The sequence below is a fragment of the Grus americana genome, chromosome 3, assembly GCF_028858705.1.
Source record: "Grus americana isolate bGruAme1 chromosome 3, bGruAme1.mat, whole genome shotgun sequence".
NCBI classification, from domain to species: Eukaryota; Metazoa; Chordata; class Aves; order Gruiformes; family Gruidae; genus Grus; species Grus americana.
In genome coordinates, this window is record NC_072854.1 from 20,058,083 (window position 1) to 20,072,230 (window position 14,148).

The 14,148-nt window shown below is 35.9% G+C and overlaps 1 protein-coding gene across 12 annotated transcripts in view; it reads left to right on the plus strand.

The window, feature by feature from the left end:
* EIPR1 (EARP complex and GARP complex interacting protein 1) overlaps positions 1–14,148 on the plus strand; it is a 126,699-nt gene that overhangs the window by 49,292 nt on the left and 63,259 nt on the right. For all 12 annotated transcript variants that reach the window (XR_008576257.1, XR_008576254.1, XR_008576259.1 and 9 more), the window contains one exon: positions 12,367–12,466. Coding sequence is in view for 2 of the 12 variants with exons in the window: in XM_054819250.1 (XP_054675225.1) it covers positions 12,367–12,466 (100 nt within the window). In the remaining 10 variants the exon portion in view is untranslated. The remainder of the gene's footprint in view (positions 1–12,366; positions 12,467–14,148) is intronic.

Here is a 14,148-nt window from a genome sequence, read left to right on the forward strand (position 1 = left end):
GGGGGCATATCACTGCTTTATATCAGGATGTGAATTTATGTGAATGCCAAAAATCATTTTTTTCCTCAAATATAGCTTGTAGCAAGCTGATGTGCAATTTTCTGTCTCCTGTTGTCTGATTTTGTTCAGTACTAGTCCTCACAAATATCTACTACCACATAATACCCATTATCTATGTATGTGTATATATATGTACAAGTAAAGATTTCAAAATGTCCTGTGTTATAGAGGGATAAAAGGTATACATGGAATACTTGGCATTAGTATCCCTCATGTCATCTCAGGCAAGCACAGCTGACTTAGAGGATCTTGTTCTAGAGCAGGCGTTTCTATTTCTGCCTCAATCATAGTGGAAACAGCTCACATGAATGAGTAAAATAAATGTTTTATTACAAATGTGTGTCACTTAACAGGCCATGTCCCACTGAGTGTTGTGCTGACTATGAATAGCAACTTAAATATTCTTTTCTTTACACATTTCAGATGTTTAGAAAAATATGAAACTACTTGAGACTCTTCTGGTACAATTGTTGTTAGAACCAACCGCAAATCAGAAAAGCAATTTTCCTCAATGCAAAGTGTCAATACTTTTCAAACTTCAATGTAATAACAACATTCTGGTGTACACAATTGCTTTGTATGAGATCAGTGGTGGTCTGGCATCATACACTCACCGTAAGAAGCGCAAGGCTTATTCTGGCTCTGTCACTTGCTTTGCCGTTAGAGCATACTCTTGTGCACTTTACTTGCAAAACACAGGTCGAACAGTGAACCCGGGGGTTCAATGTGACGATGTGCACTTTAAGCAGGCTGTTTAATCCACAGAGCACAGTAGAGCAATGTACCACAAGCACCACCCTCGTTGAGGGTGTGTCCTGGTTTTGGCTGAGATAAAGATAATTTTCTTTCTAGTAGGTGGTATAGTGCTGTGTTTTGGATTTAGGGTGAGACTAATGTTGATAACACTCTGATGGTTTTAGTTGTTGCTAGGTAGTTGTAGGGTTTACACTAAGTCAAGGACTTTTCAGCTTCTCACTGTGCCCTGTCAGGTGCACAAGAAGCTGGGAGAGCACAGCCAGGACACCTGGCCCAGACTGGCCAAAGGGACATTCCCTGCCATAGAACGTCGTGCTCCACATAGAACTGGGGAAGCTGCCTGGGAGGTGGGATCACTGCTTGGAAACAGACTGGGCATCAAGTTATTTGGGTCTTTTTTCTTCCCCCTTTTGCATGTGGTGAGCAATTGCATTTGTGCATCACTTGGTTTATTAATTATTGTTATTACTATTGTAATAATCTTCCTTTGTTATCCTATTAACTGTGTTTATCTCAGCCTACGAGTTTTTTTTTCCATTTTCCTCCTCGTCCCCTTGGGGGAGGTGTGAGTGAGCAACTGCGTGGTGCTCAGTTACCAGCTGAGGTTAAATCACGACAGGGTGGAAGAGTTTTTAAGTCCCGATAGCTTTTGAAATGATACAGTTTTAGATTTGATAAAGACTTAATTTTTAAAAATTAATTTTGAAAATAATTAGTCAGAATACATGCTTAAAATAATAGTAAAAAACCCAGTAAAAACATGAACTGGGCTTTCATCACAGCTTCACATGCTAAACAGAAAAAGTGCCATAGTTGACAGCAGAGTTTAGAGATGCAGGGTTTAATGGTGATCTTGGCCTTTGTGGCACTTAGTGTGAACTTCTGTGATTCCATATAGTAGCTCACAGGAAGGTATTCTGTGTGTCTTGGCATCCATAGCACAGGTGCTTCACAATATTCATGAATCTGGGTTGCAGATCATAAGTAATTGAGATTTGACTGTAAAAGAAAAAAAAAAACCACCAAAACTATTGAAAATGCAACTGGTTATGCACTCTGGCATCACTGCCTGCATCAAGGCTTTTTTTGCTTGTACATTTGTTTGTATTTCCCCTGCTCTGCTTTATTTCTTAACTTCTTTTCATTAAGGTTTATCCTCTTGCATTGTTTTTCTTTTCCATTAAGATAGACTTATAATTGAAAATTTACCTCACAGATTTTTCTGTTTCTAGTGTCATGCACTAGGGAATGCAAGGGAACGTTTTTTCCAAGTTTGGTGTGTCAGGTATTGGTTTTGCTCAATTGTTTACTGGTGTTAAGAACTAATCCTGTGTTTTGTTACGTTTATCTCATCTCCTTTAGTGAATTCTGTTCTCAAATGTCTCTGAAATTTCTTATTAAAACCAAGCAGGGACATATTTAATACCAGTTCTCTTCTGTGAACCAAGACCAAAAGAACATTTCCAATCAATTGTGACTAAAATCCTAAACTTTCTTCACTTGTGTCTGAACACTGTGCCCCTCATGTTCAAGATCTTCTGAAATAATTTCCTAGTCTTGACAAAACCTTTGACAAAAGTCTGATATCCAGGACATCACAGGCAAGTGAAAAAGATGTGATTTTCTACAGTTTATTTTGTCTCAATTGCATGAGTTACTGTGTTTAAAACTTAAGCATAACTATTCACTTTCAGTTACTGAGATGTGTTTACTGCCTTTAAGCTTTGATTCTGGGACCCATCAGAATTTTTACTCAAACTCTTGTATGGCATAGAGTTCAGAAAATTAAGCAGATGCTTAACTTAGGCAAACAAATAGGACTGTTAATTGCTCTATTTGGTTTAAGACTAAGACTTTTTTCATCCTCTACCGACTGTTTCTCATGTGAGCCAAAATGCAAATATTTCAAGTGCAAAATTCCCAAGTGAATTAATTCCAGAGTGAAAAACTTGAGATACATGGGAATTTGTGTGTGGGTGGTTTTTTTTTTTTTTTTTTTTTTAAAAAAAAACCTTTTCCATAAACTCATTTTGTAGATAAATGTATGTATTCACACAGCGTACACATACATAACCATAGGTATGTTGCTCTACGGAATCATTTATGATTCAGTAATTTAAGGAACTTGCCATTGAATATCTTGCAAGAAGTAGTCTAAGGTACGGTCTGGATAGGAGAGGCAAAGGAAATAGGTCAGCAATTAATGACCACAGCTTGAAGGAATCCCTAAAAATGTGTCAGTTAAAATCCTGAAGACTTATGTTTTAGGAGTAACTGGCTGTTTCACTTCTTCCTCAGTTTTCCTACAGAGTATTTTGATAGAAGACTTGATAGAATAGTCCTCAGAGAAGGAGGCCATGAGAGAAAGTGTAATCTGTGAGATCTTGAATTTGGACCTCAGCAGAGACTTTTTTTTTTCTTTTGTCAGAAGTGCAAAGCCAGAGTTTCTCCCCTGACATCTGCTGGAAGCAGGCTTGCCTATATCTGCTTAACATCCTACTTTTTGCTTTCTAAATCTGGCAGGTATAAAAAATAGGGTAGATGCTGCTTGATAGCAAGCTGTGTGCTTCTAAATAGAGAGGAGGAACAAGTGAACTGTGTTGGATAGGGGTCCATGGAGTAAATTTGGAATAAGATGAAAGCAAAACAAATAAGGGGAAAGTGTTAGATAGACAAGGTAGGTACACCTGTAAAGGCAAAATGGATGGAGATCAGACAAGAAAAGTGGGAGCTCAATTGTGGGACGCCTGAAAGGTGAGGAATGAAGAATTCACATTTTATATGGAAAACAATAGTCAGCTGCTAAAACAAGTTGGAAAGGGATAAATATATTAGGAATAATGATAGATTACTTCATTAAGCTTCTCTCCTTGCTGAATTTGAATTGTTTTGTGTATCCCACTCAATCCTACATATGGACTTGCAGATATTACCCAATCTAAGAGAAATTAGGAAGACAAATTATAATTTTTTTTATAAAGTTACAGATGTTTCAAGAACTCAGGGATGTTTCTCACTACAATATTAAACTTGAATTTTGAATTAACAAAGGAGAAAGTTACTATAAATGAGCTATTCCCACAGACTTTTTTTTAAGTATTTTAGTGTTTTATTTGGTATTTAATCTAAAGTCTCCCAACAGAGTACTGACATCTCTTCTTTGGCTGTGATTACGCAGTGTGGGGCAACGTCATTAAGGTCTGCTTTCTACAAAAGTACAAAGTTGCTTTAACTTTCATTCAACTTGAATGGAAGTTTACTTTAAGATATATAAGATACTATATGTAATATATTATTGCTTTGATTTCATCATGTCACTGCATTAATGAACACAGTCACCTGACAAAAGTTAAGCACATTTGTAATGTGCTGAAGACAGGTGAGTAAGTGCATTCTGGAAGTAAGATCCAGAAGTGTTTTACTTATTCTTTTTGGTCTTTAAAATAGCTTTAAGAAAACCCACAACAAACCATGCCAACATTGTCTCAAGGAAAAAAGCCAAGAAGTAAGAGAATCTGAAACTCAAAAGAAAAGTGAAAATGGTGGTTTTAATAGCTCTGACACTTTCACGTTGCATTCAGGTAGCACTTCTGTTTCCTGTCATAATGTTGGTAAAGTTAATTCTTCTATAATATCCCTCTATGTTAGGAAGCAGGATATACATGTTAAAATTCTACCTTAGTGTTTCATTAAAAAAACCCCAAACAATTTAATGATCTATATCTAATGAATTTAAACCCAAAAGTAACACTTCTTTTAGGAGGATCATATAGTCTTGAATATATGGTATATTAACTGTTATATGTGCTTTACAGCAAAGGCATGTAATAAATGCAATCATAACTTTTTTTGGTATGAAAACCTTATCTTATTTTAACACTTCATATGTCCCAGTACCAGAAATATAGTTGTGAGGAAGGCGTTCCCTCTGCTATTTGTATAGCAGCTCCTTTGAGAGCATCAGGAGTGCCAGTTGCATGGGCTGGGGAAAGAACTGAACTCCAGGGTGTTTTAGGTTTTTTGTAACAGCTGCCCAGCTGATATGAATTGTTTGTATCATAGGCCTTTCAATTTCTTCACGTATTGCACAAAATTTCAGAGCTATCAGGAGACAAGTATCGGTGAAGCTGATTAATTACAGACAGATTCAAAAAATTATCAACATTTAAGAATAATTTTTCCACATCTGGTTTATTCCACACATTTGCATTCTCCATCACCCACCTCTGATATTACAAAGATGAAGGATAGAGAAAGTTGGGTTTTTTTAAAAAACTTACTATATGATGAGTGTTTTCATTGGGAATGTAACTTACAGCTGCTTTTCAGTACTGTTACTTTCCCCTTTGTATTCTGATCCTTTATAAGTGATAAAAATTTAACTGTATTTTATGTTCTACTTCTCTCTCCCTTCTTCCTTAATTCCGTGTGATATCCTGAATTCCTTACAGGATTTTGGTCTCTTGAATCTTTGATTATTCTTTATTGTAAATAAACCCATGTATTATATATAAATCCAAATGTTCAATCATTTTTTCTTTCTCGCATTTTCTCTCTCATTTTCCGCTTTTCTCATCCTCTAAAACGTGTCCAGAACCAGTATAGTACTTCATAACACTCAAGACTCTCTTTCATTCCTTTGAATGGTTTTTGGTAATTTTGAGTGTTAGTATTGTGCAAGTTTAAAACTTTATATGCTTACATTGAATAGCTTATATTAGGGAATAATTGTGATTCATCAATTGGATAGTGAAATAAAAAACCATTGTGTTATGTGCCCAGTTTATTATGTTAATTTTTGATCAGAATTTATTTGACTCCAGTATTGTAAAGCTGAGGGAAACTTAATGAAAGTAAAATCTTACATTGAAGCAAATACTAAGGGAAAGATATGCCCTTATGTATGTGAACTTGCTCCAGATATTCAGTTAACTTACAACCACTTCTGATAACTTCAATAGATGTTATCTGCTTAAAATGCAAATTAGTTTTGCCAAAGTCTTTGCAGTTGTTTGTGTTTACCTTGGATTTGTAAATCATGATACAGAAGGTAGTACGGAAATTGTGTTACTCTGCAAGTAAAAAGTGATGGGTGTGTAGAGTACTATTTCACTTCTTCCCAACTTGAAAGTAGGTTTTTGCTTCAGTTCTCACTCTGCTGTCATATTCCCTAGTTTTACTGCCAAATTGGTTGAGATTTTTCCCCACTGAAAGAAAATTAAGATATTTTTTAAAGGAGTTTTTTTCCTATTTATAATGCCACTTTAGCTATTCTTAGTGCTAAAAAAATTAGGGTTGTAGTCTGCCCCAACTGGTTTTGCAGATTAAATAGATACCAGGTGGTTTTATTTTCAGGTTTTATTGAATTGCTTAAAAGGTTGGGTTAAAAAAAAATGATGTTGCAGAACTGGAGAAGAAATTAGTTATGCAGGAGAACTTTAAATGTTCATGAGGAACTAGCTTTGAACAGGTGTCCCTGGTTTCTTGGTCTCAGACTCTAGTTTGCTCTCCAAAAGCCCATTAAGCATTTACTATTTAGAATATTTGTTTGTCAAAATAGAATTCTTTCCTAACACAATATTTTGGGATGATTATGGAAGAAGTGCTGACCCTTGCTTACACAGTAGTTAAAAATTCAGGGCTTTGAAATGTCTTGAATGTCTGTTGGATGAAAAAATGGGTCCTTGTACACTTGTAATTAAGCGCATCTATTTGGTAAAAGGTATGTGAGAACTTAAGGGGTGCCCTGTAGCCTCAAACAGTCCATCCAGCCCAGTGTTTAGTCTCAGGCAACGGTGATGGAGAGGTTATTTAGTGAGAGAACACAAGCTTGAGTCTCACCGCTTCTTGCAGTTTATCACCTCAAATTCCTCCACCCCATTGGATTAGGGGTGTTAGAGGGTACATCTATGTCAGGTCTGTGTAAAACTTTATCATCCTTGTGTTTGCTGTCCTTTTGAACAGGAGGAGTGGTGATTTTCCTCAACTATCAATGCAGATTCTAGGCAATCATAATCTTCTTGGGCACATGTTTCAAATCATTGGAGAAATGTACTCAGATGAATATGCTGTTTTGTTGGGGTTTTTCCCCCGTCCAACCATACAGATGGCCTGTCCGTTACAAGCAGCGATAAATTAGCAAGGATATGCTATAAGCATGTTGCCATATTTTGAAAAATCCCACATGAAAATACTCAAATTCTGTGCCCCCCGAAAGTAGATGCGTGTTTCCTCGAAAATGAGTCTGCAGAGATTGCTTTTGCCCATTCCAGCTGTTTCACAAATAAGCTTGTTTCAGCCCTTAATCTTTACATTAGTACATGGAAAAAAATGTTGGCATTGTGTGGCCTCCAGAGGCCAGGCAGGACTTTTACCTGACAGCTCCCTATGTGCTTTCCTGCCAGGCATTCATACTATTAAAAAGTTTTTTCCTAGCTTGACCACCTTACTGATCTTTGACATACAGACAAGCTAGTTATTTGTCGCTTTCATCACATATTACATATTTATAATATTCATTTTGAGGGTTTTTAAGCCCTGTTCAAGCAACAGGTATTGATTCCCATCTATAACGATTCATGACTTGAAATGTTACCAGTGACAGTTTTTGTCAGTTTAGTTCATATATAGAGTCTGTATAATCAATTTGCATGATTTTGCTTTGCTGTTTTAAGTGTTACTAATATGTAAGGCCATGGCCAAACAGACAGAAGTCCGAGATTGTTAATGAATGATGGAGGTGTTCACCTGTTGGTCATCACTTTAAATCATGAATAGCTCAACCGGAATTTAATAGTTGTTTCTACAAAATGGATATTTAGGAGCTCCTACTCAAAATCAATGAGTCCTCTATCTTGCTTTCACGTAACAAATTCACTAGCGTGGTTTCTGTTAGATTGTGAACTCCTAGGATGCAATCTGGCTTTGTTATATTTATATGTACATAAATACCTTTTCAATGATGAAGTTGATTAGGCCCATAAAGCAAGAATTATTTTTTTTCTCACTTGTTTAATTGCAGCTGCAGTAGACAAGGGGATGCAGTGAAGTAAATACAGATATTAAGGATGACCCTTTATTATTTTGCATTCTGCATTATTTTTTCAAAAAGACTTTGAGGTTTCCAACACTGTAGTGTGAAAATTTAAGAAAAAAACATTAAAAACATGTTAGAGTCAAGCGCTTTTTCTGTGTCACCTCTTTGTTGGGATATTCTTGTATTCATTTGTACAACAGTTATTTGTTTTTTCCGAATGTAAAAATAATTTAAAAGCCAGAATAAAGCCCAGCTGTATGTGGGATTCTTGTCCAAAATAATCTTTAATTTCATTTCTCATTCTTCTCAGCAGCTTCTTAGCCAAAAAGGCACCTAAAATAAATTCACCTTGTCTTAACTTTCAGGTTTTTTAGGAAGCTATGGTTCTTGTTTTACTATGTCTTGAAGAGTTGAACACCAAAACATATTTCAGTGGCTGAGAATTTTGAGAAACAGCATAACTTACGTGTGCTTCCAACAGCATGCACTTCAATACACTACAAAATAGCCAGAACTGTTTTGATTCAGAAATGTGACCACTCTGTAGAGCACTTGGGTAAGGAGTAAGAATTGTGGGGTCCAGACTGTTCTCAGTCTGATCTCCTTACTCTTAGAATAATGTCCTAATCACCAGATTAACAGAGTTGTCTTTAAATTTGAATCACTTTACTACAAAGAAGGCAGGATATTTGGGCTCATAACACATGAGTTTTTCTGATGGGCTTCACTGAGGCTGCAGGATGTTCTGCTGAGTTACCAAACGTTTGGGTGTATTTTCTGTTTTGCAGTGTACGAGAGTTTTCAGTCTAGCAAAATTTTTCCACTTATAGAAATAAATGGTTGTCACTTCTGTAATTATGGGGAAGCAGTAGTTAATGCTTGCTTTGTCCAACACGTTGTGGCTGACTGCAGTTCACATCTATGCAAGTGTTTGCATGTTGCTTTATTCTTATTTAGTCTATCATGGAGAACTTTGAATTGTTCATTTATAAATGCTCGGTACATTAATAAATGGTGTTAACTATCTTTTCAGCATAAACCACAGATAATAGAGTCCTTTCATGTGCATTTGAGTGAATATTTTACATTTTCTTTTTTTCTTCACTAGGAAAACATTCTCTGTAGGATTTAATTTTTTTACCAAAAACTACTAGCTAGAAGCTAATTTTGAAGCATCAGGAGTCAGATGATAACAAAATAGGGTAAAAGGCAACAAATATAATTGCTTGTCTGCTGTTTATAGATTATCTAAAGAGCAGCCCTGAAGTTGACACTCAGTTTCTGAGTGGCAGCTGTGAATTTGACAATTATCTTGTCCGTTTCTGAAAACTGTAAGCATCAGCAACTGTTGGCACACTCAGGAAAATGGTATTGCCTGGTTTATCTGTTTTCCTTTTTAAAGATTATCACCACCTCTGCTGTGTCTGAAAATTGTTCTTAGTAAAAACTTCAGTTTTTCTAAAATTTATATCTTCGAAAGTCAGTTTTTCACTCAGCAATATTTTTTCCTCCTTCAAGTTATTTCATATTTAACATTCAGTCATGACTACAGAACACAACTGAATGTTACAAGGAGTGATTTGAGTAACCTTTGCTTAGATTATAAAATCTGAATAATCACTACAACCACACCCATAAAACAATGAACTTTCATAAAAGATAAATTCAATAGAAGGAAAATGGGCATCTCACAAGCACAGCATGAATGTGGAGAGACCTTTTCCTTCCCAGGTATGTCAGCTGGGTTATAATTGGCTTTAATTAGCACACTGTATTCAGCTGTAAAAATTCTTTACCTTGAAGCTTAGTGACACTCAAAGATGTGAAATTTCTTCCTACCTTTGAAAACATCAGAGAAAGTGCTTCCAATCTAGCTTTTACAACTGAAAGTTCAGTGATCAGTGCAGGAAAGGGGCAAATATATCAACAGGCATAAAGAATATTGATCTCTGGCTGGAAGAACTCTTAAAGAGTTAATTGGTCCAACCATATTTCATTGTCTATAATTAAAAATATGTCTACATATATCAATACCAAATGCCAGTTATACTTTCAGCAATATGTAAGAAAAACGATGGACTTAAATAAATGTGATCAGAATCAATTTGAAGATTTCTTAGTTACCCATTCAGTTGTGTGATCATCCTGATGTCTTTCACTTTGGAAAACTGGATTGTGGAAGGTTAGCTGTGATCGCATGCAGGTTATAGTGCATTAACTTTTTAATCCTATTATATGTGTTCATAAAATATTTTCATCTCTTTGAAGGATCTAATTGACATATCTGTGCAGCAGAACTGTATGAAAATCTGAAATACCCATGCTAGTGCCAGTTGGTTACTTCTCGTTATTATGGGCAAAATGATGGTCAAGCGTGTAATTAAAACTGCTTCATAATTTTTATTATCAACACTCATTTTCAGTTGCTTATAAGATTTTCCAAGTTGTACCATACAATTTTAATAAGAAACACTTTTGAAAATAAAATTGGCAATACTACAGTCAAAACAACCTAATTTAAAGCAAATCATGGAATCATTCTAGTTCGATGTCCTTGTTAAAACACATTTAGAAGCACGATGGTAGCTTAATGTGATAAATGAAGTGATTTTGTCCTAATACAAGAGACCTCATTACAAATGAACTTTTTAAAGTAGTTAATTTCCATGGATTGACAACATAATAAGGATGTGGGTCATGGTTCCAGCGGAAGCTAGATGCAGAAGCTAGTCCTTTCGTTGATCTGCTAGGTTTCCTTAGGGAAAAGTTCAGTGGTTGAGGAGTCAGCCAACACACCTTTTTAGTTACAGTTCCAGCTTTTTCATCTATTTGGTGTTAATTTTATTTTTTGGCTTAGTTCTATTTTCTCTGCATAGTCTGGCTTCTCTATAACAGCAAACACGTGCAGTCATCTGCCTGTATCTAATGTTTGTTTTGCTAAAAGTGCAGAGTGAAAAGCAATGAAACTATTCACGGAAGAAGCAAGAGGATTTTGAGAGGAAGGTATCAGCTGAGAATAACTGAGGTTGTGTTTCACTTATGTTGTGAAAAAATGACACTGTGTCACTACTTTGTTACTTACAACTTCCTATTTTCTTTTCCTTGTGTTTTATACCATAAGATTAGATGGAGTTCCATGGCTTAGATCTGGGGCCAACCAGGTCATATCCACTGTCGTAGAAAGGCAGGAGTAATGCAAAACTGGGGGTAAAATAGGAGCACGCATAGCGTGCAGCGCTGAGTTAGGAAGGTAGCTAGTGGCTGCCTAATGTAGGGCTCACTTGCTCAAGGCTACATCTACTTATTCAACCTTCTTTTGTCTCTTCAATCCAGATACTGAATTGATTCATGCAAAAAGCTAAACAGACTAGAAAACTTATGTCTAGCGATGGACTCTTGACAAGCCTCAAGAGGTACTCTTCATATATGCACTAAGGATGAGAACAGCATAGCGAATGCCTTTGAATAACTGAAGTTTTTGTCTAGAGATGGGAAGAAGTTTCCTCATGTAGCTATTGATACTAAAGTTGTGATCTCTGCCTTCAGCTATATTGTGTCACTATAAGATGATTGGGAGGTTGCACAACTTTCTTTTCAAAGTGTTGGGTAAGGAAGCCTATTCTCATCAAATGATACATATTATTCTTTTAACCTTACTCTTATCTCCAGCAAATTTATTAGGGTCACAGTGCATATACGTAGCTGTGCTGCCCATACTGACTAGCATGAATATGCTGCTTCTCACAGGCAGAACTAGAGATGAGGACTGATTTCTTGTATTCCTTCATGTATAGCACGAAAGTGGGGAATCACAGGTAAAAAGTATATGTTGATTGAGTCATGATGACAGCTGCTGAACTCGAAGAGGTTTGCATCAAAGCTCTGAGGCTTATGATTTTTGGTGCATCTTCAAAAAGGATGCACATCACTACATATGAAAAACTTTCTGGTTTCAAGCTAAAGCACTGAAAATGTATGTCAAGGTCTCTGTTTTGTTCTTTTTCTGTGTATGTATGCAGAATGACTGCTACAATGACATAATCACTGTTTTGCATGATGGCTGTATGATTCAATATGCAGAATGGACAACAAATGGAGTAAGGATTTCGAGAGGTCTCTTTTTAAAGTTAGGCTAGCATCTAGGGAAGCTGAATGACTTTCCTTTTTCTGACAGATTTGGATGGGATGTCAAAGGGCAAAAGAAAAGGATGTGTACATTAGCACTGACTAAAAGATTCCATAAGCCAGCCTAAGTTTGGTATCACATAGCTTTTAAGTAACTGATGCTGCAATAATGTTCATCTAGTATGTGTAAAAGTTGCCGGGTTGCTAGTTAATGGCAGATTTTGCATCTAAAATATGGGAGGAATTTCAGCTGAAGGAAACCATAAGGAATATGGTTTAATATGTTTTGGAATAGATTAGATCCACAGAGTTAAAACGGCTTTCTAGTGCAAATTCTGATTGGTTTTAATGTTAGGTTGTTGTTTTCACTTTCTTTTTCTGTTTTACAGTGTTATGTGGGAACCAATGGGAGATGGTAAAAAGATTATTTCGCTGGCTGATAATAACATATTATTGTGGGATTTGCAGGAAAGTTCAGCCAAAGCTGCGGTAAGAAATTTTTTTTAACAAATCATGATATACTTGAATATAGTACAAACAGCATTCCCTAGCCTAGAATTTGCTAATCTTTTAACTACTCAGAAATGCCTTGTTGCCTTTAATGTGGGTGGGGGAATGAATACTCAATCGGTTGTCTTGAATACAAGTGTTTAAGAGTAGGCAACTTGGTGGTTTTGGATCTGTTGCTAGTGGTTAAATATTTTCCTTATTCTAGAGTTGCCGTTACTTTCCTACTGGTTTTATGGTGAATAATCTAAACTAAAGCAATGCTAATTTGATAAATGTGTACGAGAGAAAAATTGGTGATCAGTAAAGCCAAAGATTATTGAATTCAGATAATAGTATATTAACTCATCTTGGTTAATACCATGCAGCCCTCTAATTGATAACCCTTGTTGTATGTATATATGTCTCTATTTACCATGCGCTGCTTTGAGTCCTCAGTATTAATTCAATCTACTACCATACTGTCTATTCAGATTATTACACTCATTATTAGAACTATCTTATTAAGAAACATATATAAAAAGGTGCCATTGCCATAGATTTCTATCTGATTATGCTACCTATTATAGACAAACAAGTCTTATTTAGGTATAATGACATAGATAGCATATAGAAAACTTTGAATGTTTCTGGATAGAGTCATTTAGGTCAGTGTCTGTCCTTAAAAATGGAAACTGATTATGTCAAGGACATTATTATTCAGTTGATCTGTTGCTACTTCTTGAATTAACTCCTCAGTTTGAGTTGTTCAGGGTTAGTTTCTTTTCTTGGATGCTACAGAATCAGATTTTTCATTTGGCAAATGCTTAAAGAGTCAAGACGTTGTGTCTATAAACTCTTCCCTGTTGTACCATCTGACTGTGTGCAAATAGATGAAGTATTGAGTTACTATTTTGCTAGATTTTGTGTAGTATCAACATAATGTAATATAGTTTAATCCTTTATGTTCATAATTAAGCCCTTTGAGTTCCTTCACTACACGAGGAAACTTCAGGTTTTTTTCACCTGGAACTTCAATCAGTGAAGTTTTTTTTTATTACCTTCCAAGGCTTCTTCAGCGTAGTGTTTATTTTTATCAAACTGATGATGAGAGTTTCTGCAGGCTGGCCTCCAGGAACTTGTCTGTAGCCTTGTATCCGCTGGATTTGCATTACTCTTATGTTAGTATTTCTTTTCTAATGCCCACATAACACACGGACTTTTTTGGAATGCCTTCTTTAAACCTGTGAAAAAACTACCTTTTGGGGGTAGTTCTACTTCCATGCTATAGGTCTTCATGTCTCTTTGAAGTGCTGGGGCTACCAGACTACTTAGCATTTTCCCCTTCTCCTTTCTTTGGGCAGCTCTGTCCTCTCTTGCTAAAGTTTTTTTGAATAGTTTTTTCACTGTCCCAGCCACTTTCTCATAACTGTTTCAAATTTCTTCCTTATCCTAATCTCTCTGAAATTTTATTTCCTTTGGGAGGCTGTCTAGTGTGTTACCAGTCTCTCTATGTGTGTGAATCTGATAATGAATGGCCAACTCTTTTTTTTTTTTTTTTTCCCCCTCATTTTATTTTTCTTGGGATTTATTTACTAAAATTTTGCATGTTGTGTCTTCCTTTTCCTTTCCTGAAAACTACCCCCCTCACTGTCACTCAAATATTTGTGAATATAACGATGATT